This window comes from Hyaena hyaena, unplaced genomic scaffold (genome assembly GCF_003009895.1).
Source record: "Hyaena hyaena isolate Hyena2069 unplaced genomic scaffold, ASM300989v1 scaffold_599, whole genome shotgun sequence".
Lineage (NCBI taxonomy): Eukaryota > Metazoa > Chordata > Mammalia > Carnivora > Hyaenidae > Hyaena > Hyaena hyaena.
The window spans coordinates 817,701-840,878 of record NW_024081230.1 but is presented as its reverse complement, the minus strand read 5'-3'; the positions used below and the strand labels follow the sequence as shown (position 1 = coordinate 840,878).

Here is a 23,178-nt window from a genome sequence, read left to right as displayed (position 1 = left end):
AAGGGGGGAAAAATGTAAGTACTGTTGATTAGGTTAGTTTGTTTTGATGTTGTTTTTCTGGCTACATCAAACTTAGAACATTATGAAGAATATTTAGCTTTTAGAAAGTGAGTTACAAAAAAAAATGGTGAGTTACCATAGACTATAATTACTTACTAAGCTAACAGTGTTTTCTGAAGAAAACCCCTCCAAAAGGAAACTTCAGATATTAGCCTGCTTAATATGTGATACGTGCCACAGTTTTTCATTTACATTCACCATTAATGATTGTTTTCACTCACTCTGCCACCTAGACTTGAATTTTTAAAAATCGTTTTAGAAAGCATTATTTTACTTAAGATTTTTTTGTAATTAAATAAATACATCATGTGCTTTTACACAAAATGAATATTTTATAGCTGGAGAACTTTAGTTTGTATAGCTTTATATTTGGGTTTCTTCAGAGTTTTGTAGAGTGAAATTGAATTATACTGCAAATGTATTTTACATAGATATTCATTTCTTGCTTTAATAAATTTTACTACATTGAAAATATTCTCCTTGCTTTAGAAATACTAACATTTGCCTTCTTTCTGCCTAATTTTTGTGTAAACTCTAAATATAAGAAGATAAAGTAAAATATTTCATTTATAGGCCCTCTGAAAGTAGAGCATTTTAAAAGCAGGTAGGTGTCTCCACCCTACTTTTCATGAAGCATTTTACCCATTCAAGCAGACTTTTAAAAACAGCTTGTTTTGATAGCAGCCTGTTCTCCTGTGGGCCTTCAGCCTTTGCTTCCTGGCAGCACCTTTGGTGCGAAAAGAGAGTGATCAATTGGGAGACTATCAGTGCCAGCATGCATAGAGTGATAAGTTAACACACCACTGGGAATTTCTAGGGCCCACCAAGATACTTCACTTCTAATGTGCTAACAAGCTCATTTTTCTACCTCTTGCCTCTTCAGTTATTTTTTTTCTCAGAAGAGCTTAGAAGTTGAGTGCATCAGGCATAATGAAAAGCTCTGTAGGAGGGAGAAGCAATAACCCCATTTTTCCCTTTTCAGCCAAATAGAAAATTAGTTTCTGGTAATACACAAAGGCCAGTATTTTTTGTACAAGGGGCACTGCTGTGAATCAAAGGACTCTATTAACTGCAGAAAATTCGGCAGCTGTGAATCTCCCCCAATGAAAAAAAGTACTTTCCAACAAGTTGTGAGATATGTGGTATTATTTAGATTGAACCATCAGTTTCATCCTCTTCCACTTATAACCATATATCTCCTTTTAAAAGTGTGCTATATTAACTTTTCTCAGTTAACATTCAGAAATATCTACATGATTCTTCCATCAAATCCGTTCCACTGATCATTTAATATAGCATCTTCCTCTGTTGCTACCTTTGAGAAGAAATCTTTTCAAAGTTCAGTCCCAGTGTACAGAACTGAAAATAATGGATTGCAAGAAACTGGAATTCAGATTATTTCAATATTTAATGCACAAAATAAATTATAACAGGAGAAGAAAGTACTCAAGCCATTTGGAGGGCAAAAGACATCAAAGTCTAAGTACCTACTGAATAAATAGACTTACTTTTAACTCTTAGCTTTTTTCCTCTTCATTTATGTTTTTATTTTTTTTTTATGTTTTTATTTATTTCTAGGAGAGAGAGAGAGAGAGAGAGACAGCGTGAGCAGGGGAGGGTCAGAGAGAGAGGGAGGCACAGACTCTGAAACAAGCTCCAGGCTCTGAGCTGGCTGTCAGCACAGAGCCCGACGCGGGGCTCGAACCCACGAACCGCGAGATCATGACCTAAATGAAAGTCGGACGCTTAACCGACTAAGCCACCCACGTGCCCCTTTTTCCTCTTCATTTAGAATAACCTTTTATAAATGTAACTGGCCGTGTTATCTCCAATTGAATTACCACTTTAAATTACATTCCGTACAAATTTTTTTCTCGGTCTTGGTGTAGACTTGGTCTACAATTTCTAGAACTCTGGAACTACAGTAATTGAATAGCAGTTTTTAAAAAGAATAAAGATTTTTGAAGAAGAACTATTAAAACGGGTTTTAGAAAAAAGTGAAGAAATAAACTAATAGGCAAATTTTTATTAGCCTTCATACTTCTATAAATTTCTTATATAAAGCCTATCAACGTAGCACACGCAGTACAGTGGGAAAACTTTTAAAAGTTGTAGAAGAAAGGTTAACTGATTTCTCAGTTCAGGAACTATATGACACGAAGTCAGCATGTGAGTTTTTCCTGATAATTGTATGTTGCTGCCTGCTGCTCTACATTTTGACAGCCATTTCCATAGTTGCTTTCGTGAACAACAGAAATATTCTCTCTCTTTCTCGCCCTCTCTGTGCTAACAGCACAATCAGGCCTGCTGAAACAGGAAGCCTGGAGTGGGTTGTTCAAAAGCAACAACACTTCAAGGTACTGGTTGCTTGTCAATAATATCAGAGAAGAAAATGTGGTGAAAGGGAAGTACAGTATTTTTCTGTCAGTGTCAGTGCCCTGTAGATGCTTTGTTAGACAGTACTTAGGAGTCCTGTGGACTCTTTGCAAATATTCCTGCTTGTTTCAGTGTTATAATTGACTAGATATTTTTTCCTGACATACAGATTCAACGATGTATTTATCTTAACTGCATGAAGTTATTCGAGGATTACAGCAACAGTAGTCCTCCTTTCAAAATGAGAACAATTGTTGGGAAAATACAGGGATTTTAGAAAAAGAAGATATGCAGGAATTTCTCACAATCCGTCTTTACAAATGAAAAGTAGAGAATTTTAGATGGTATTTTAAGCAGCATTCTAATATTTATTGTGTGGCTTTTCAGAGTAAATCTGCAGATTGAAGCTGATTTAACAAGATAAAATGAGCCTAGGCTGACCTGAGAGCAGTTGACTCCTTTCTCAAGTAAATGGTTACCTTACTTTCTTCCGGCAGTTTAGTAGTATTATAATTCTTTTCTAATAAATGTCTCCCGGTTAAGCTGCAATTTATATGGGATCCTGAAGAGTAAACTCATGTTAAAAACTGTATTTTTTTACTCTTTAAAAAGCCATACTTTTAAATAATATGCAAAAATAGTGAATAATTATATTAAGAAGTAATGGCTTAGCAATCATAGCAGTCCTTTTGAGAAGATCTGTTCTTTTCCAATGTAAGCTGCATTTAAGTACATCCTTAACTGAAGGAAATCAGCTATGAGGAGAGAGCACGATACCTGCAAACAATTGTCCAGCATCACTTAGAACCAACGACATTTGAAGATTTTGCAGCACAGGTTTTTTCTCCAGCTCCCTATCATCATTTACCATCTGATGCCGGTAAGATTAAAAGCAAGTTTTAGTTACTTGTCATTACTGGAACTTGAAATGCAATACCCTTTTGTTCTCAACTCTTAAAATAATACAAAACTTAAATAAGTTTCATCATTGAAACATGCTTTCATTATTTAATATTTGAATTTGGCCTATAAATTTAATGTATACTTTTTTTTTTTTTAACCTAAGTGCAGTTCCATTAAAAGTCAACAATCTTCATAAAAGTACATGCACCACATTTTATCTGAGCTACTGGACGGTGACTGTTGTGTTTCATGGGATCGTTACTGAAGTATCTGCAAAAGAAATACAAGTTGAGCACACACACTCTCAACTTTAGGGGATCAAATTTTATGGCCAGGAATATTGACTTATTTCTGATTTTACAAATAAAGTAAAATAATTAGTTTAGATTTAGAAGTACTCAGTACAGTAAATTATTTTATAATATTTAAAGACTATAAGAGGGTACTGCATTTTCACAATTAACTAATTTTGAAAAAAATCATTAAGAAAATAAATGACTCATGGCCTTCCTATTCTGTAATACTTTGCACTCCTTATGATTGTTTCATTTATTTTATTTTCCCTCTTTAGATCATTAAATATCAGTTCTGTTTATCTGAAGGTAAGACAAAGTGTCAACCAAAACACCCTTTGTTCTTCCCCCATTTCCTTTTTTAAAAATTAGCAAGCGCTAAGCTTGTAACTCAGACAATAAGCAAACTTAACACTGCCCTCATTCATACTAAACATTTCAGAAATTGTCACTAAATTTCTTCCAGAATTATACTTACTAACCCAGGTCTGCATGAAACACTAACATTGGTTCTGGGATAAAAATAACTAATAATAGAACCAATCCTTGGTTGAAATTAGTTAAACCTTGTTGTATTGACTTTTTTTGTTTCTCAGCATGAAAAAATAGTACTACTGAGCTGATGAAATGGTGTGTCTTTGTATCTTGTAATGTTTTGCATTGTTACTGGATATCTTAATTCATCAGATAGTTTTTCTGTGGTGTGCTTTGCACTGTACTAGGCACTTGGAATACAAAGATGACTATTTGAATGGTGTTCAAAGGGAACAGGAAAAAAAAATACACTATACTTGAAGTTCATCCTAAGACACCTTCAAATTCTCTTTATAAGTGTTCTTTATATTAAATAAGTTTAAAAGGCATAGTAGTCCTTTTCTGGCCTAATTTACTTGAGGAAAAAAAAGACCAAATCTCAATCAAGATTTAGTTGATAAAATTAAAGTTTACATTCCTGTCATCATTTAATTTGCCTTTATAAAAATAATCTTACCAAAAAACTTACAGCCTTTTCACAATTAATATAAAACACCTAGCAAAGAAGACTATTATATAGGTTAGGTTGAATCTTTTGAAAGAGAAAGAGATTAAAAGCCTTAAGATTCAGTTCAGTGGATCGACACAATCTACAGTTACTCAGTTGGCATGCAGAATGATGATAAAAGAAAGATATTAGAGGTAAATTAATGAACAAAATAAACATCAGTTAAATACAACTGGAAATTTCATTATTTTAGTAATAGTATCTGAAAAATACCAGATTACATTATTAATAAGGTAGATACAAATAACATTTTATGTATCACATAGTTGAATCATAAATTTCACGACTGAAAAATATTAATAGGACCATATTCAGACTAACTTTACCCCTTAAATTTATAAAAGCCATCAGTTTTCATGTTGTAGTTATTTACCAACTGGAATCCTTCATATTCTTCCTCTTACCTCATATAATCCATTTGGCCAGTTACATAATATGGGAAGCACTATTCTCACTTTCTGAGACATAGTAACCAAGTCGAAGTTCTGTTGGCTTCATTTTTTAATGTATTTTACTACTTTATTAAAACTTAGCAGGGAGCCTGGGTGGCCCAGTCAGTTAAGCATCTGACTCCAGCTTAGATGATCCCACAGTTCATGTGTTTGAGCCCCCTGTTGGGCTCTGTGCTGACAGCTCAGAGCCTGGAGCCGGCTTCAGATTCTGTCTCCATCTATCTCTGCTCCTCCCCTACTCATGCTCTCTCTCTCTCTCTCTCTCTCTCTCTCTCTCTCTCTCTCTCAAAAATAAACATTAAAAAAATTTTTTTTAACTTAGGTATCTCAATAGTAATGAAGATGTGTATTTTAACATAAACTTAATACCATGCTACAAAATATCTACTATGCTACAAAATATTTTCAGTTAATTTTTTAAAGTTGTTTTTGCCCTCAGGAGCCATTATAAAAGCATGCACTCTACTTCTTAAAAGGATGTTTTTATCTGTAATGACCTGTTCCCGTATTACTGAATACATTCTTATATTTTTTTCTGCAGACTTTTTAATACTTAGGAAAGATAAAAATTTTTAGCAGAGTTGTTCTCCATTCAACACAAATAGTATAAAATTGGAATATTTGCTCTTTCTGTAGTAGCAAAACCATATGATATCTGAAGAATGATGATTATCTTTTTCTTCCAGTCAACCCAAATTTTCATTTTCTATCATAAACCACCCCCTACACTTAGAACTCCCTTTAAAGTTATAAGTCAAAGTGGGAGAAAAAAAGAAATGAAATAACCACATAATAGCAATAGGGACCTGACCTTTACATAATAGTGTGAAGTTTTTTAGATTCATTTTTACTTTTAAGCATAATGATGAAATTTAGTTGTCACACTGAATAAATGCATTCATGATTGTAATTGAGAATCACATTTAGATATTCTGTGCATAACCTATGTATATAAAATAATGCTAATTGATAACAAATACAATCATTTGAAATCAGGTTTTAAAGAAGTGCCAGTATGACAATGTAAAGAATATAATCTCTTCTTTCTAACCAAGCCTATAATTCTGTTCAATGGAATAATTTGGAAAAACACTATTTTTTAAGTTTACTTGGTTCAAGATTATCTAAAACCTGCTTTCTAGTTAACACTAATCTATCAACTGTTTGACTTGAAATCCAAAAGATACAATTTTTAGTATTGTTTAAATAAGTATGAAAAACATTTTTGGTGTGTCATAGTTGATCCATAAATTTCATAACTGTATTTTCTCAAAATGGACTCTGGGACAGTAGACTGATACTTAAGGGAAATTATTTTTATCCCTAAGGTCATTGAAGGAGATATTGTGATGTCACACTTTGTTGATCTCCCATAACTACATTAAACCATTATTAGATTTTTCTTGTCCTTTATTTTAAAAAAAAAAATTACAGGAAAAAAATCCCTTTATCTTTGTCAGGCATGTGTGTGGAAAATATCAAAAGTTTTACAGTGACCTCCTTTTTCAACTTTTTTTCATGTTCATGAATATCTCTGCTCTGACTCTAAAGTTTAAAATGAATTTTAAAATGAAACTACTTCTTTTCTTGGCCAGGTTACATTGGTGGTCCAAAATCTAGATATTTTTCCCTAACATCATATTGTCTTCTCAGGTCGTTTTTTTTTTTTTTTTTTTTCCTGTAATAAAAGAAATTCTAGGATGCCAGCAACAAGAAATAGGATCCTATTTTTGCTGAAAGGACACAGTAAATATTAATTAAATTGTCTTTTTTTTTAATTTTTTTGTTGTTTTATTTACTTCTGAGAGAGAGACGGAATGAGCAGGGGAGGGTCAGAGAGAGAGGGAGACACAGAATCTGAAACAGGCTCCAGGCTCTGAGCTGGCTGTCAGCAAGAGCCCGACACGGGGCTCGAACCCACGAACCGTGAGATCATGACCTGAGCCGAAGTCGGACGCTTAACCGACTGAGCCACCCAGGCGCCCCTTAAATTGTCTTTCTTAATGTCAACATTAAAAATACACCCATAATTTTTCCACTATGAATGTCTTTTTTTACTGTCATCAGCCATAAATATTTTTGAATGCTTATTGTGTAGTATATCTACAATTAGTTCTAATACTTTGTTACTTTAATTGAGTAGATACCTCGCTTTGGACTTACTGTTTTTCTACAAATTAAGTTAGAGGCTTTAGTACTCTAAATATCAGAAGGTTGATTGGTGTTTGTCTCTACTATGCATATATAGACATACACACATAAATGTATATCTAATATACATACCACTTTGTTGAATTACTTTTAAGTTCCTTTGGGTTACATATAGGTTCCTATTTAAATAAATGTGAAAATTAGTAATAAGATTCAAATAGTTCTATGCCACCAAAATAAGAGATAGATAAAGTGATGATGAAGACCTAGAGTAACCTCTAATCTTCATTCTAACTTCAGGTTTGCTCTTAATTCACAAAAGCTGCATTGCCACATGTAGATAGGACAATACTATGGTCAGATCTCTCTCTTTAAAAGTTGTTTTAAACTTTGCTCCCCTTTTCAGGCTTTGAAATGATCTGAAAGAACACACTGGAGCTCCTCAGAAGATAGTTACTTTATATATATCCTAGGTATTATTTGTAAGTGCCAAGAGGAAAATCGGTGTCCTTCAACACAGAACATAAGCTATATATTTGTTATGTCTTTAAAACAGATTCCTAATCATCCTGACTTATCACTAGGCTAACTTGAAATTATAAGCAGCCAAATGTATCATGTTCTCAGTATTTTGAACTTAAAACTTTGGCTTACATGTTGTTGACCAAGAGGCAAATAATATCAGTCTTAAAGTCCATTAACTTTTTGTGACAATAATTACTGCATTCAGTTTCCACATAGAATATTCATTCAGATGTATAATTTTTGTAGTGAAAATAATAAAAGAATAATTGAACAATTGCTGCGTGCCAGGCTCTGTGCTAAGCACTACACATGCATTCTCTCATTTAATCTTCACGGCAGTTCTGGGGGCCTGGGTGGGCAGGGGCCAGAGTCACTTGATACTTGGTAAAGCCAGAGTCTGACTTCATAGTCCATGATCTTAGCTATTATAATTACCCATTTAATCTAAATATTTTCAGGCCCTTCTTGCTGTTGAGAGAGAGAAATTGCCCTAAAACCTGTCATATTTACAAATTCGGTATCGCTAAAGATTCTTATTTTAAAGATTCTACTTTTCCACCCATTGAAATACCTTTTTTTTTTTTTTTTTTTTAAATAGATTAAGGTTGCCATGGAAGAAGTATGGGCTTTGGAATTAGACTGATCTGGATTTAAATCCTAGTTCTGTTATTTATTATCCACATAAACTCAAGTAAATTAATCTCTTAAGCCCAGTTTCTCCATTTGTAAGGAGATAAAATATGACAAGCTTTAGACTGACAATGTTCTAAGTCTGCAGTAATGGCAGTTTTTTTTATCTTCAAAATTAAACCACTTTATTTGCCTGTATTTCTGTACTATTTAATTTTAGGGGTGCCTGGCTGGCTCATTCGGTAGGGCATGTGACTCTTTTGATATCAGGGTTGTGAGTTCAAGCCCCATGTTGGGCATTGAGATTACTTTAAAAAATGAAATAATGTGCTATTTCCTTCATGACATCTAGTGGTAGTGCATACATGCTAATCTTAATCACTAATCAACTCCTTTAACAATATTTAAGCAGTAAGATTATTAGGGTAATCTAGAAACTTTAATAAGGTTGTATTTTGTGGGACTATCAGCATAAGAGTGGATAAATTTTTTAATTTTCTCAAAACTAAACAGTATGTTGTATTCTCCACATTTCAATGGTTATATTTTGTAAGAGGTAATTTTCTTTAAAAATATATCTAATCTCTTTCACTTCTAATCCTCATCTGCTCTGATTCAAAGTCTGTGAGATGTTACTCTCGTCTGTTTTGTAGCTTTATTATATAGCTACACTTATTTTATTCCCGCTGTGTGCCAGGATATTTGCATATACAGTCATTCGTCCCTCACAACTTTGCAAAATAACTACTATTGTCTCCATTTTACAAAAAAGAAAACTCTTAGGTCGGTTTACCAAAGATCCAAAAGCTAGTAACATGCTAGACTTGGCATTTAACCTGGGCCTGTCTTACCCTTGCCCATATTCTTCCTAACACATCACAGTACCTCTTAGTTTGTATTCACTGGAACTGCTTTCAAAGTCACAGTATTTTTTATAACTTTAACAGTTTTAAACAGTCATACCTGTCAGCGAGCAGTACAAACAAAGCCATGATAAATAACAATCCATTGAGTTCCCTTTTATAATCTGTATAGCCCCCAAAGTCATATTCATTGTAATCAGTGCACAATATATACATCAATTATACCATCAAGATAAAGATAGAGTACATGAGTACTCTAAGAATATTAGAGATACAGTACCTAGGACCCCATAGATACTTTTTACTTGAGGATATATGAATAATAGAAATGATTAAATAAAGCAGCATTCTTTATGACTCAGGTGATAGAAATCAGTACTTAGGCAGAATAGGGTGTTAAATGAAGGCTAGGTATCACTGTATTCTTTAAATCTAAAATTGAGATCTACTGTAAATTATTTACAGAGTTGAGTATGATGAGTACATACCACAAATATCATTTGCCAGAATTGAAGAGATACTGATAAGCTGTACACCTAAAAAGCATGATTTGACTCTCAGTTTATTGAAGGGGGATTTCACACTGCAGGCATTAAGGGAGACATGGAGAAATTGCTGTTTTTGAGGAAAATAACCCTTTGATTTTGGCATACGCTAAAGCAGTATTCTCCAGTAAAACTTTCTATAATGATGGAAATGTCCTATATCTGCATGGTCCATTATGGCTGCCACTAATCAGATGTGGTTGCTCAGCACTTGAAATGTGGCTAGTACACCAAGGACCCACATGTTTATTTTTACTTGTTAATTTTTAATTAATTTTAATGTGGCTATGCCTACCTCTTTGGACAGTACAGCTCTAGAGATTTTGTGACCTAGCGATTAGGATAACCTGCCACCAGTACAGTGAACACTTTAAAAGGTAGATGTTTATAGAATCTCTCATAGACTTTTTTTCTTTTCTTTTTTTCCTATTTGAACTTGTTAGTTGGTAAGTATAACATTTGAATTTACAAAGCATTGTCCATTGTTAAACATCATCAGTCTAATGCATTGCATGCCCGATTTCATAATAAATACTTGATTACTCTCTTCTCTGCTCCTCAGTTAACACCTGTTAAATTCTGCACTGTGTCTCTCATATCTGTTATCTGTCTTCTCTTTTGCTTTCTCACTTCTGCTCGCTACTCCATTTCTTCATTCACAACAAAGAAAGAAATGCAGTGATAGTTCTCTTCCTCCCAAAACCTCCGCTAGAAAACATTGGCCATCTCAAGGTAAACAGCCATGGGAAGGCCTCTCATGATTGGCCGGGAATAATATGCATTACCAGAAAAGCATGAGCTACCGCTCTTCACCTTCCTTCTGCCGAACATCCGCAATGCTTCCCTAAAAAGGGCCATGGATTCATATTCTCCTCTAGGTTTTCCAGTATGGGTCCAGTATGAACCAATTCAGATCTTCAGGAAGAGTAAAGGTGAACAGAAATATATTTCCTTCTCCTTGTGTTTTGAAGGCCAGCCTCATTTCAGTTAGAAAAGAAAGAATTGTTGGAGAAATTACTTTGAAAATAAGGGCAATTGGACCTGGATTCCAAGTAGTGAGAAAATATTTCTTCCCTGATAAGATGTTTGTTCTTAAGTATAATTGTAATATTTCACCTTAAAAATACTCTGAAGGGTTCTACCAAGATAGATTCTTAATAATACATCTCTATAAGATCAGTACCCCCTTATTGAACAGTTTAGTTCAATATTCATAGCTTCAATTTAGGCACAAATGTTTCATTATATGGAAGTGCTGGTATGATTATTTCCATGCTTGAAATTCCTCTGAGGTGCTACATTGGCTAACAAATATGCCAAAAGTTTTCCTGCAGAGTGAGGAAGTGTATAATAAGCCTGCAGCCTGTGCTAGGTGTTTATGACATACATAAAATGTTCACATACATAAGGCCCAGAAAGTCTGAATTAAAGTGCCTTAAAATATACAGAATTTTTTAAATTTTTGTTGTTCTGTTTGCAGATTGTTTTTTTGGTTTTTTTGGAGGGCTTTTATTTTTAATGTAATTTCTTATTCAGAAAATATCTGAGGGCCTATAGTGTGCAAAGTTCTGTAGCATTGCTGTATATTAGAGAATCATAATTCATAGAAATACATTGCAGAGGTAAAGAAACTGCTTTGTAAATAACAAAAAAAAATTCCAATTTGAATTTGCTTCTTTTAATGTTTATATCTGTTAATTCTTCTGGTTACTTGCTGTGACTGGATGGAGTAACTAAAAATTTAAGTTAAGGAAAACAAAAGCATTGCTTATCTCTTCTAAATGAAGACATTTTGAGGGTCAATTTGTCTTTTATTAAATTTCAGATAAGAGTTCTTGTCTTCCTCCTTCCCCTAGGAATTTATCTTGCTCCTTTCTAAAAGCATATTTAAATACCCAGCATGTATAATGGTCTCATAGTGTTGAATTTCTTTTTAGAACTGTTTGGTGCTGTTATTTTCAAGTTTGAGCAGTGGAGGCCCTTTTCTTGGTTATACCCTGTACCCTAGAGACAGGAATTGGTCCTTCTCTCACCTGCTTCTTAAGCCCTTCCCTGCATGCTAATGATGCTTTGGATCCCTGTCCTGTCTGGGCCACAGATTTTGCTTTCATTGCTTTTTACGTGGAGCTCTCTGGTTAGTTCTGTCCCTGGAAACAGTGATTGGTGCTCTCTTGCTAACATAATTATGTGAGCCACCAGATGACTGGGTTTTAAATAAAATCTTAGTAGGCCGTTCTAACAGGCAGGTTCTGGCCTTGCTTCTTCCCCCTCAAAGACCTCATTAAGGGTTGGGATCCATGCTACAGATCAGTAGCAGAAAGATTATTCTTTATGGGGTGAGAAGCCAGACGGCATGTGCTAATGCTCTTGCTATTTTCCACAGGCTCCTACCCAGAGATTCTATCCAGTGAAACTTCCACAGCAACGCAGGTAGATGGGGCTGACCTGGCCTCTCCAATGTCTCCTCGAACTAGCAAAAGCCGCATGTCCATGAAGCTGCGTCGGTCCTCTGGCTCAGCCAATAAATCCTAAGGAGACAAGCAGCCCAGCAGTATGATCAGCAGTAGCCATCTGAGCATGAACATAGTGTTAACCCTTTGGGACTTCGTGTTTGCCATAACTTGCATGTTTCTTCATGAACATTTATTTTTTAAAAAAACACTGGATTTAAATAATTTGTAACTTAATATTTTAGATTTGGGTTGTTTATTCAGTTGGTTTTTTTTCCCCCCCCCCAACACTCTAAGCTGCCATATTTTGGGGGTGGGGGGTGGAGTTTTATTCTACACCCTTTACCTTCCTAGATAATTATGTCTAAGCCGTTTCACTTTTAATTTCATGATTAACTCTGAGCCAAAATATAATTGGACAGATAGTCTCATTAGTTTATTTATCGTGCTCCATTGTAACTTTATGGCTCAGTAAATACATGATTTTTTTACAAATGTAAAATTTTAAATTTAAGCATTTGTAAAGTTACAGCAAAAGTTGTTGCAAATCTTAATACACAGGATGTGTATGGATTATTTATGTTAGGAAAATAAAACACTTAAAATAAATGGTTGTTTAGCATCTCGAATTCCAACTTACATAATTTTAGCATTAACTTTTTCTTCCCAGAGCAATGCCTCATTTCTTGGCTGTGCAGGTGATGCCATGATATATCTAATAACCAGAAAAATCACTGTGCTGAACTTTGATTTATGTTTAGCTTCCAAATATTTTTCTAATGTTTTGTTTTTTAAATGGTATCACTGTTAAATGCCCTTTTTGTTTTGAGATTGTGGCCCTGTGTTACTGACTGCTGGATCCTGGTGTATCGGTGTTCTTTCCTAAGTACCAGAAAGAGGGTAATGGGGGGTGGGGAGAGAGAAAGAAAAGAAAAAACTTTTCTGATATAAATGTGTTGCTTAAATTATGTGTATTTAAAAGGAAAAGGGAACATGATCCAGGAGTCTAAATTAAATCTAATATTAATACTGAACTTGCTGGTGCAGGTTGGTATACATTCCACCCCCTGGAAATATCTTCCTACAGTAAATAAGCTGCTCACATTTTGTTCATATTTTGTTTTGAACGGGCATCTCCTAAGGAAATGTAGCATGCCATCAGTACTAACTGCATGTGTAAATACATCAGACCGGCAAACTATAAAATATAAATTATGTATCATCATTCATGTAGTATCTACAAATTTGTAACAGTGAAAGAAAAAGATATGGTATTTAATAATACAATAAAAATATTCTTATCACTTAATGTCCATAAGCATTAATTTGTCTTTTTTATTTCTTGTCTGTCTTTAATATATTTTCAGACTTAGTAAGTAGAACTATGTGATTAATGGAGAGATGGACAGCATAAACCTAGGTTATCTTAGCAAATCATGAAAAATGAATTCGAGTTCCTAGTTAGGATACACCCCAAGTTGTTTCTCAGAGATTCTACCATTGCCAATAAAAATGCAGGCAATTTTATACCTTTGTAAGGGCTGGGCAGAAACTTTGCCCTATCCACTGGGTTAAAACATCAATTAAACTTAGCCTTATGCTTCTTGATTTCTAAATTTCACTTTGTTTTATAATACACATTCAGGGGAGGAAAAAATCTTTTTGCAGTTTCTAAATAACCCTTCATAATTCCTGCGCACATAAGTTTTTGTTTTCTTGTAAATAAAAATAGATTTCCTATGAAACTGTAGAAAACAAAAATTCCTATGAAAGCTTATGTAGAAGATAAACGAGTCCCTGGGAACAAGGTTAAACAGTATAGACAGTTTCCCACAACAAAGGTGAAGAATAACAAAAAGGAAACTCAAAGTAACTGCTTACACATTTCTATGGTGCTTTCATTTTTTTTTAAATGAACAGCTAATGGATTGATGAGTGGAATGCCAACTTGGAAATAGTAAAGTTAATGAGCATGGTTAACATGATTTTTTTCATCTTTAGATAAAACTGCTAGCTTTTTTAAAGAAAATATATTTTCTGTTGACATTTTTAGGTGGCAAAGTATCTTTAAAGCCTTTTGGAGCTCTGTCTCTGCAAGCCATACTTCAAAGGAAATTTTTCCACTGCATTTCTGCACCATTATGTTCATTTACAAAATATAATTTCTCTTGTCTGTATTCTGTCTAAATGAGTCACTAAGATTCTAACGTAGGATACTAGCTTTGGGGAGATAAGACATGTGACTTCGAAAAATAGTCTGTGTTCAATGAGATGCTCAGGACAAACACAGAACACAACAAAGCACCAGCTATGTACATTTATTTGGTGGTAAGCATCTTACAAATACGGCTGTCTGTCAAGCAATACTCAGCCAGTGTCCCAAACTCTGGCTATTAGAGCATGGGTACAGAGTGTACACTGAATATGGTTTACAAAAAGAAATTCAAAAACAGGTTGTTGCTGAAAAATGAATATTGAATGAAAAGCCATTCAGTTCCATGTGGATTATAGTTATTAACATCTTCCTTAAACTGAACATAGTTTCATATATAACACTGTGTAAGATTTACAACAGAAGGATTAAACAATTTGGATGAAACCCTACTAAAACAGTCAAACTTCAGGAAGAGTTTTATATTTCCAAAAATCTGTTAAAGATTTAAAGTATCTCTTCCTGAAAACACACAAAAAAGCTAAAGGTGAGAATTTTGGCGGTATCTCAACTCCAAGAATAAATAGCACCCTCTCCACCTCCAAATACTAACTTAAGAATGGACTAATTAATACTTGAGAAAAGGAACGTTTACAGGGAGATCCCCATATCCCCCCAAAGTGCAAACAACATCCCCTTACATTTCCTGCCCACAGGCAGAGGTCTTGAGTCTTTCCCCAACCCCCCTGTACGTTTGGCACCAATCACATAACTTTTAATTCACAGAATATACAATGCAAGAAATCTGACCCTATTGAGACAGAAACTACATAGGCGCCTGCGATGGCAAGAAAGAAAAAAAATTAACAACTACCACTTTTTGGTAGCTAGAATCCTTTGCAGATATTGAGACATGCACGCATTCACTACTGCTTTCCATAGGAATTACAAGTCATATAGGATTCATTAGGGTCTCCAGAATGAGGGGGGAAATCCTATTTTCAGAGGGTAAAAGAGAGAAGGCTTTAAAGTGACTGTCCTTGACCGCGAATGTTTATATCATATACATACCTGCTCTAGAGAGGGATTTTACATTTCGCTGTCCGCTTCTCTGGCGGAACATTGACTACTGGGAGTTTTAGGAGAGAGAATATAGGCAGGAAAGAGGGTAAGCTTGCAAATTCAACAAATCCCCATAGAAATTCCCTTGCTCTGTTTCCTCCAAGGCCAACCGCACAAATCTTCCTCATCTCTGTCCTTAACAGCCAGGCCGCAACGGCATCTGCAGCAGCAGTACCTGCCGACTTTCTGAGGGGTGGCACTTATTTATGTGCCGGGTCAGCCCCGGGGAGCTAAAAAAAGTGGACGGACAGTGCTTGCACGAGAAAATTTGCTGAGCACTCCCGTCGGATGCCCCGCCTGGGCTTGGCGCTTCAGGGGGTGCCCCAGCCAGAGCAGGCAGGAGCAGCTCCTCGCGGACCGCGTGCCACAGACTGTGCTTGTCCCTGATGTCTGCGGAAGGGAAGTGCGCCCCGCACAGCGGGCAAGCGAAGGCGAGTGGGGCACCGTGTTCGGAGCCAAAGCCCGGGGCAAGTGCACGAGCGGAGCCTGCCTCGTGAGTGCCCAAGTGCTTGCGCAGATAGGCTTGGCGACGGAACTTTTTGTGGCAATATGGGCACACGAAGATCTCGGATCCCCCGACACCACCGGCACTTCCCGGCCCGGACACCCGGCGCCCCAACACCCCCTCAGTATAGGGGACCTGAGGCAGCTGTGGCTCGGGGTGGGACAACACCTGGAGGCCCTGGTGTGGGGCGCTGTCCTGGTGCTGCTCCGCCCTGGAGCTGTCCCTCGCCTGCAGGTGCTGATCCACCGTTTGCTCTGCCCGGCTGTTCTCCTTCCCCTCCGCCAAGAAAGATGCAACGGCCCCAGAGTCTGGGGAGGTTGAGGAAGGAGGTGGCTTCCCGTCGGCTGAAGAGACTGTGGCAGCGTTTGCCGCTGCGGGACGGGGTTTGTGCCAGCGGCGATGGGAGGCGAGGTTCGCAGGGCAGCTGAAGACCTTGTCGCACTCAGGGCAGCGGTACTCGACGCGTACGATGCGGGAGCAGCGGTGCTGAGCCAGAGCGAAGGGGTCTGCGTACTGCTCCTTGCATAGCTGGCAGATAAACTCCCCCAGTGGCGTGCGGCTGCCCCCCAGGCCCCGGGACGGTGCTCCGGGCTCCTCCTCCTTGATCTTCAGACCCAGAACCGGGGACGTGGTCACTTCATCTGCAAAGCTCAACTTCCTCATGGCCTTTGGCTTCTTGACTCCAGCGGCCACGGGTCCAGACGCGCAGCCCGGAGGCGCCTTGGCACGGCGCTCGTTGCCGGCGGCCCGCTTTAGGCCTTGCAGGGTGGCCGAGAGGGGCGCAGGGTCTGGATGGAGCTCTGGCTCTGGGAATGGTGCCCGGAGCGGCAGCAGGAACTGTTCTCCGGAGGTCGGTGCAGCTGCTGGCGCCGCCGAGCTGGAGAAAGCAGCCACCGCGGCGGCACCCCCGGGGAAGGACTCTGCAGAGACCGGTGAGCTGAGGCAGCGCTCCAGGAATGCCCGGCGCAGCTCCGCGCCCGCCGGCTTGGTGGGGCTGGGGCTGGGCCCCGGACCCTCCCTGCCATCCGCCCTCCACTCCGCAGCACCTTCCTGCCCGCCCTCCCCTGGGCTCACCCTAGCCGCCTGACAGGACGACCCCGACAGTTCGCGGGTCGCCGCCGCCTCCTCCGGGGTGGGGGGTGCCACCTGCTCCGCACTTGGCTGGGGAGCACTGGAAGCCTCCTCGGGAAAGGGCGGCACACCCTGGGGCCCCAGCAGGGGGAAGATCCGCTCAGCTAGGCGCACTCGGTACGAGCCCCCTGTCCGTTTAGTTCGCTTTACCAGAAAGCCCCTCGGCATGGTGGAGTCGGGAGTGTTCGAGGGGCAAGGAGTAAAGGGGGCGCCGCGGGGGCTGACAGCGGACGGGCACCGCAGCTACCGAGCTTCGCCACAGCAGTCATGCGAGGGCTGCCTTTATAGCTGAGACTCGGGCCGGGGGACCACCGGTCGCCTTCAGGCTGGCCCGGCCAATCAGGAGTGGGAGCGGGCGCCGGGGGCGGGGTTTTCGCCTGGCTGGGCTCTCAGGGGTCCAAGAGGCGGGCTGCGGCGCGCCCCCCACCCCACCTCGCCGTGGCCTCCGCGCGGCCCCAGCAGCTGGCTTCCGGGCCGCCACCTCCCCCTGCCGCCCACCCGGCGGAAGAAGATACAGAAAGGTGAGGTCCAGGGTGTGAAGAAGCTCGGCACTCCCCGCCTCAGCTGCCTGCAGGGACCGTCCAGGAAGCCGGGCGGAGAGGCAACTGATGCGCGCCCCGCTTGGGGCCCCGGACCCGGCCGCACCCCGCCCTCCCCCCACACGCGGGAGTGTGATGGATGCGGAGTGGGAGGAAGCCGAGGGGAAGGGGCGGCGGGCGGCGGGTGTCGGGAGGCGATCGAGTAGGTGTCCGCCCGGGAACGGGTTAACGTCCTCTGCCCTTATTGAGCTGATGAGAAGCTGCGACCGAGCTGCAGGGCGGCTAAATCCACCGCCCTGTGCCTACACTTGACGGCAGGAGCACGTCTGCCATCCAGTATCGATCGACACTGCGCGCGTCTGTGATACTATGAGAATTCATCTGGGAAGAAGGGCTCTCAGTGCGGGAGATCGTGCGTGCTGGCAAGCCTCTGGAGCTCAGGACGCCAGCCGGTTTCTGGACCCTGGTCCTCAGGGCTTATAAATGTCCCCTCCCCAATGGGAAAAGGAGTGGTGAGGGGAAAGTAGGATCTAATTTTCGACTGTCCTCAGATAAAGTGGTTTCTCTGTTCACACCTTCCACTTGTACTACCCAGAGACATGACTTAGTGCCTAACGGACCTGTTTAGCATGGAGTAGATTGAGTGAGAAATACTGGCAGAATCAGGATTTCATCTGCTTCCCCTTATACAAGTGATACTTTGCAAAAGGTGTCTATGGGCCACATTTAGTAGATTTTCATCCGGTACTCTGTAATGCGCCCAGCACTGTTTTAAGCACTAGAAGAGATGTGAAAGTTTGTAACACTAGCTGAACTATGAAATGATTGGAAAATATGACAGATGTATAATCAAGTGCCAAAAGTCCATAATCCAGATGAGTACAACGTGAGACTAGGTAGGGGAAAGAACTCAAGTCTCCTTACTAAATCAAATTGGAGAAAGACTGAGCAATGTATTTTTAGACTACAGTTTAACAAACAGATGCAGTCGTCAGTAATACACATCCTCACATCTTCTTCCTCCTAAGTGAACGAAGTGTTTTTACATGGAGTGCATTATTTGGAGGAAGCTTGGAAGCAATTATATTTTTGTGTCATTAACAATATTTTAGGCATTCTACTTAAGTAATCCCTAATCTTTTCACACATGAACACCAAACAGAAGGAGATATTATTACTCTCCCTTTTTTGATGAGATGATGGAGCCACAGAAGGTAGGTAAATAACTTGCAAAAGTCATCCAGACCTCAGATTCAAACTGAGGCCTGGCTAATTCCAAAGACTTTTCTAACCACACTAGTAGCTTCAAACTATTTTTTTGTTCTGGTTACATACTACAATAAGAAATATATTTTATAGTACACACATGTAACTGAAACAAAAATTTCACAAAATAATATTTAGTTTACCTAGGTATAATGCATTTTTGTGTTTTCTATGCAATTATATTTTCTTTTTTTTTAAATGCTAATCATAGCAAACAAATTGATTTCATAACTCACTGATGGATTAGGACCCAGTTTGAAAATCACCTTTATTATGGTTTCCCATTAAAAACCATAAAACCATACAAGATTAAATAAATAAACTTGATACTTTATAGTCAAAATTAATGTTGGGAATCACTATGTAAAATATTTGAGCCCTTGAAAATATAATTTATTGTCCAAGTTAGCTAACATACAGTGTATACAGTGTGCTCTTGATTTGGGAGTAGATTCTCATGATTCATCACTTATATACAACACCCAGTGCTCATCCCAACAAAATAATTGGGACTTTTAATAGTGTTGATAAATTTAGTTTCCCAAATTGATCATTTCTGACACGTCAGTTTATGACTTCTATCTCAACTTCTTCTCAATTCTTCTCCTTTCCTTTCTCCTAACGGCCCAATTTTATGTAAGATTTTAATACTTTAAGACAGCCCCCTTCTAAGAGAGGCTTTTCCTCAGGTGTATGTAGTACTTTGTAAAAATTGCTGGGGTGCCTGGGTGGCTCAGTCAGTTAAGTGCTTGACTTCAGTTCAGGTCATGATCTCATGGTTAGTGAGTTCAAGCCCCGCACTGGGCTCTGTGCTGACAGCTCAGAGCCTGGAGCCTGCTTCAGATTCTCTGTCTGCCTCTGTCTCTGCTCACACTCAGTCTCTCTCAAAAATAAGTAAGCATTAAGAAAAAATTTTTTTAAATTGCTGTAAAAATTGCAAGCATATGACCCAGCATTTGTGCATCTAGGTAATACACAAAAGAATTGAAAATGGGCACTGAAACACATCCTTGCACACTGGTGTCCACTGTAGCATTGTTCAGAAAAGCCCACAGACAGAACAACCCAGTGTCCCACAACAGACAGATGTGGAAACAACATGGGGTGTGCACAAATGACGGTATACTATTCAGCCATAAAAAGGAATGAAGGGCTGATCCATACTACAACATGGATGAATCTTGAAAACACTATGCTAAGTGAAATGGGCCAGACACAAAGGACAAATATAAAATTTCACTTATACTGAAACATCTAGAACAACCAAATTCATAGAGCTAGATGGTAGATTATTGGTTACCAGGGGTTGGGGAAATGGGAACTTAAAGTATAATGGTTACAGAATTTCATGTGGAATGACGAAAAGATTTTATTAGTCAATAGTGGTAAAAATATATAGTGGTGATAGCATTGTGAATGCTGTCAATGCCACCATATTGCACGCTTAAAATTTTTTCGTTATATATATTTTTTAAATGGGCATTTTTGTTATATATATTTTACAATAAAAAATGTTCACACACACAGAACAAGTGGAAGGCAAAATCATGGCATGTCAGATGCCTGTGACAACTATGTAATTTGGACTTTATGACATAGGACAGGCACAGAGAGTCATTTAAAGTCTTAAAGTAAGGCAGTGATTTTTGTTTTTGAAATTGCAGTAGGAAAAATATCTTTGGCTAAACTTTCTGCCAGAGAGAGAAAGGGAAATAGATATAAGAGTCTCCTTCTTTCAGTCCTTCCCCTTCTAACCAACTGAGTATGTGACTCTGTTTTCTAGAAAAACTAAAATGAAGAAAGCTTAAAAAGTCAAAAGGGCAGTTATTTTTTTTTTTAATTTCTGAGAGAGAGAGAAAGAGAGCAGGGGAGGGTCAGAGAGAGAGGGAGACACAGAATCTGAAGCAGGCTCCAGGCTCTGAGCTAGCTGTCAGCACAGAGCCTGATGCGGGGCTTGAACCCACGAACCATGAGACCATGACCTGAGCCGAAGTCAGACGCCCAACCGAGCCACCCAGGCACCCCAAAAGAGCAGTTATAATAGGAGAATACTTCATAAAGTGATTGGCATAGACCTGATATCCAATACACAGCTGTTTGGATAAATAGTGCTGGTTATCAGATGGACAGCAAATGTGTCATCCAACCACCCCTCCAGCCATCCTGTCTTCCATCTGCACATCTATTCAATCACTCATCAATTAACTGTGGTATATTCTTTCTGTGATAGTTCAGCAACACAATGTTCAAGGAGCATCTACTCTGTTATTTTCAGGAAAACGAACTTGTCTAGGAGACGGCTGGGCCACCTGGAGCTGTTACTATTCCTAACCATCATGTTACAGAAATTTACCCTGAAATCTCTGGTTGACCCGAAGAACATCATCGCCCCAGTTGCCAAAGGGTTCCCTTCCATGCTGCCTTCTACCAGCTCTGCTTCATTCCTCTGTAAGGAAGGGCAGACTGCAAGCTGTCATCCTACAGCTCTCCCTGCCCCGGAGGCATTCGGACCTCCTTCCCACTCCACCCCTTCCCGGAAATGTGTTCTCTGAGCTCTCCTCTCTCAATCACCCCATTGTCTCAATATCCAGAGATCATCTAACCTCCATTAGTTTCCTGACTTTCACTGTACAAACGTATCTGCTACTCTCCAAATTCTGTAACACTTATATTGAGATAGTACTATGTTATCACTATGAAACAGCACAACTAATTATTGCTAGTATAGAACAATACACAACCATTTCTCTTCTGTGTATTCAAAATAAAAGCCATTATTTTTCTTCAAAAAAGAATCACTGTCAAAAAAAAAAAGAATTACTAACAAATCCAATAGTTCCAGTAGTTCTCCCTCTGCACACACACCCCCACACCCAAATATAATTTGATTACAACCTTTCTGGAAGTCAGCATAGCGATGTATATCAGAAGCTTTTAAAAATATCTATACACTGTAATTCACCAATTGCTTTTTTAGTCATTCAAAAGAAGGACAAAGCTTTATGCACAAGACTGTTTATTACATGTTATTTGTAATTTTAATCAGAAACGGTCTTGAGTAAATCCTGGTGCAGCTATACTGTAGATGAGAATCTAGCCATAAAAATGCAATGGCACGGACAAATATATATGCCATAATGTTAAGTAAAAACACCATGATGCAAAGTTGCAGGTACAATAAAGAGCTCGACTGTGGAAAAACAAAATGAATGAAAGAAGGCAATAGGCCAAGATGTTGTTGGAGTTGCCTCTGGTTAATCTTAGAGTTCCATTATGTTTTTGAAACTTTCTTTATAAAAATGTTGTCAGTAAGCATGTATCACTCTGATAATCAGGAAAATAAAATAATGTGAAAGCTGCTTTAAATCCTTTCTGGTGTTAGATGTGGAACCCCGCCCGTAGCACACTGTTGGGACAAATAACTGTGCAACATGAATGAGGAATTGCACAGAAAAGTAGCCTTCTCTTGAGAGAGCCACCTGTGTGAGCTCTGGCCCTAGAAAAGAGGTGACAAGTGTTTATCATGCCACAGGCCCTCCAGTTGAAAAGCACTTTGGAGAAGAGATAAAAGGTTAAAGGGTAGAAAAATGCTAAAAGTTAGGGAAGAGAAATAATTTAAATGAATACTCTCCACTTAAGTATAAACTTAAGTAAGTAAAGGGGCACTGAGTGGCTCAGTTGGTTAAGTGTCCAACTTCAGCTCAGGTCATGATCTCGCATTCATGGGCTTGAGCCCCACATCATGCTCTGTGCTGACAGCTAGCTCAGAGCCTGGAACCTGCTTCAGATTCTGTGTTTCCCTCTCTCTCTCTGTCCTTCCTCTGCTCACACTCTCTCTCAAAAATGAACAAACATTTATTTAAAAATTAAATTTAGGGGCACCTGGGTGGCTTAGTTGGTTAAGCGTCCGACTTTCGCTTAGGTCATGATCTCACGGTTCGTGGGTTCGAGCCCCGCATCGGGCTCTGTGCTGACTGCTAGCTCAGAGCCTGGAGCCTATTTCAGAGTCTGTATCTCCCTCTCTCTCTGACCCTCCCCTGGTCACACTCTCTCTCCTAGAAATAAATAAAAACATTTAAAAAATAATAATTAAAATTAAATTTAAGTAAATCCTTCAGTTCTGAACACTTCTTTCTCCATTTTTTCACTTAGAAATTATGATAAAGAGGATAC

The 23,178-nt window shown here is 39.0% G+C and overlaps 2 protein-coding genes across 8 annotated transcripts in view; one reads left to right on the top strand and one right to left on the bottom strand.

Annotated features, from left to right (window-relative positions):
- Positions 1–13,603, top strand: part of RALGAPA1 (Ral GTPase activating protein catalytic subunit alpha 1) — a 259,277-nt gene extending 245,674 nt beyond the window's left edge. For 3 of the 7 annotated variants that reach the window (XM_039257003.1, XM_039257006.1, XM_039257005.1), the window contains 3 exons: positions 3,192–3,316; positions 10,284–10,286; positions 12,224–13,603. In XM_039257003.1, the coding sequence (XP_039112934.1) occupies positions 3,192–3,316; positions 10,284–10,286; positions 12,224–12,372 (277 nt within the window). In that variant the 3' untranslated portion in view covers positions 12,373–13,603. Of the gene's footprint in view, positions 1–3,191; positions 3,317–3,910; positions 3,942–10,283; positions 10,287–12,223 lie in introns of all 7 variants that reach the window. The other 4 variants (XM_039257004.1, XM_039256998.1, XM_039257001.1 and 1 more) reach the window with 3 other exon arrangements.
- Positions 13,604–14,634: 1,031 nt separating this feature from the next.
- Positions 14,635–18,076, bottom strand: INSM2 (INSM transcriptional repressor 2). The gene has a single exon (XM_039257007.1). The coding sequence runs from the start codon at positions 17,366–17,368 to the stop codon at positions 15,701–15,703; it is 1,668 nt and encodes a 555-aa protein (XP_039112938.1). The 5' UTR covers positions 17,369–18,076; the 3' UTR covers positions 14,635–15,700.
- Positions 18,077–23,178: the final 5,102 nt, after the last annotated feature.

Excerpts from the sequence above, each read along its gene's own strand:
- INSM2 (XM_039257007.1), bottom strand. The coding sequence starts at position 17,368 with ATGCCGAGGGGCTTTCTGGTAAAGCGAACTAAACGGACAGGGGGCTCG.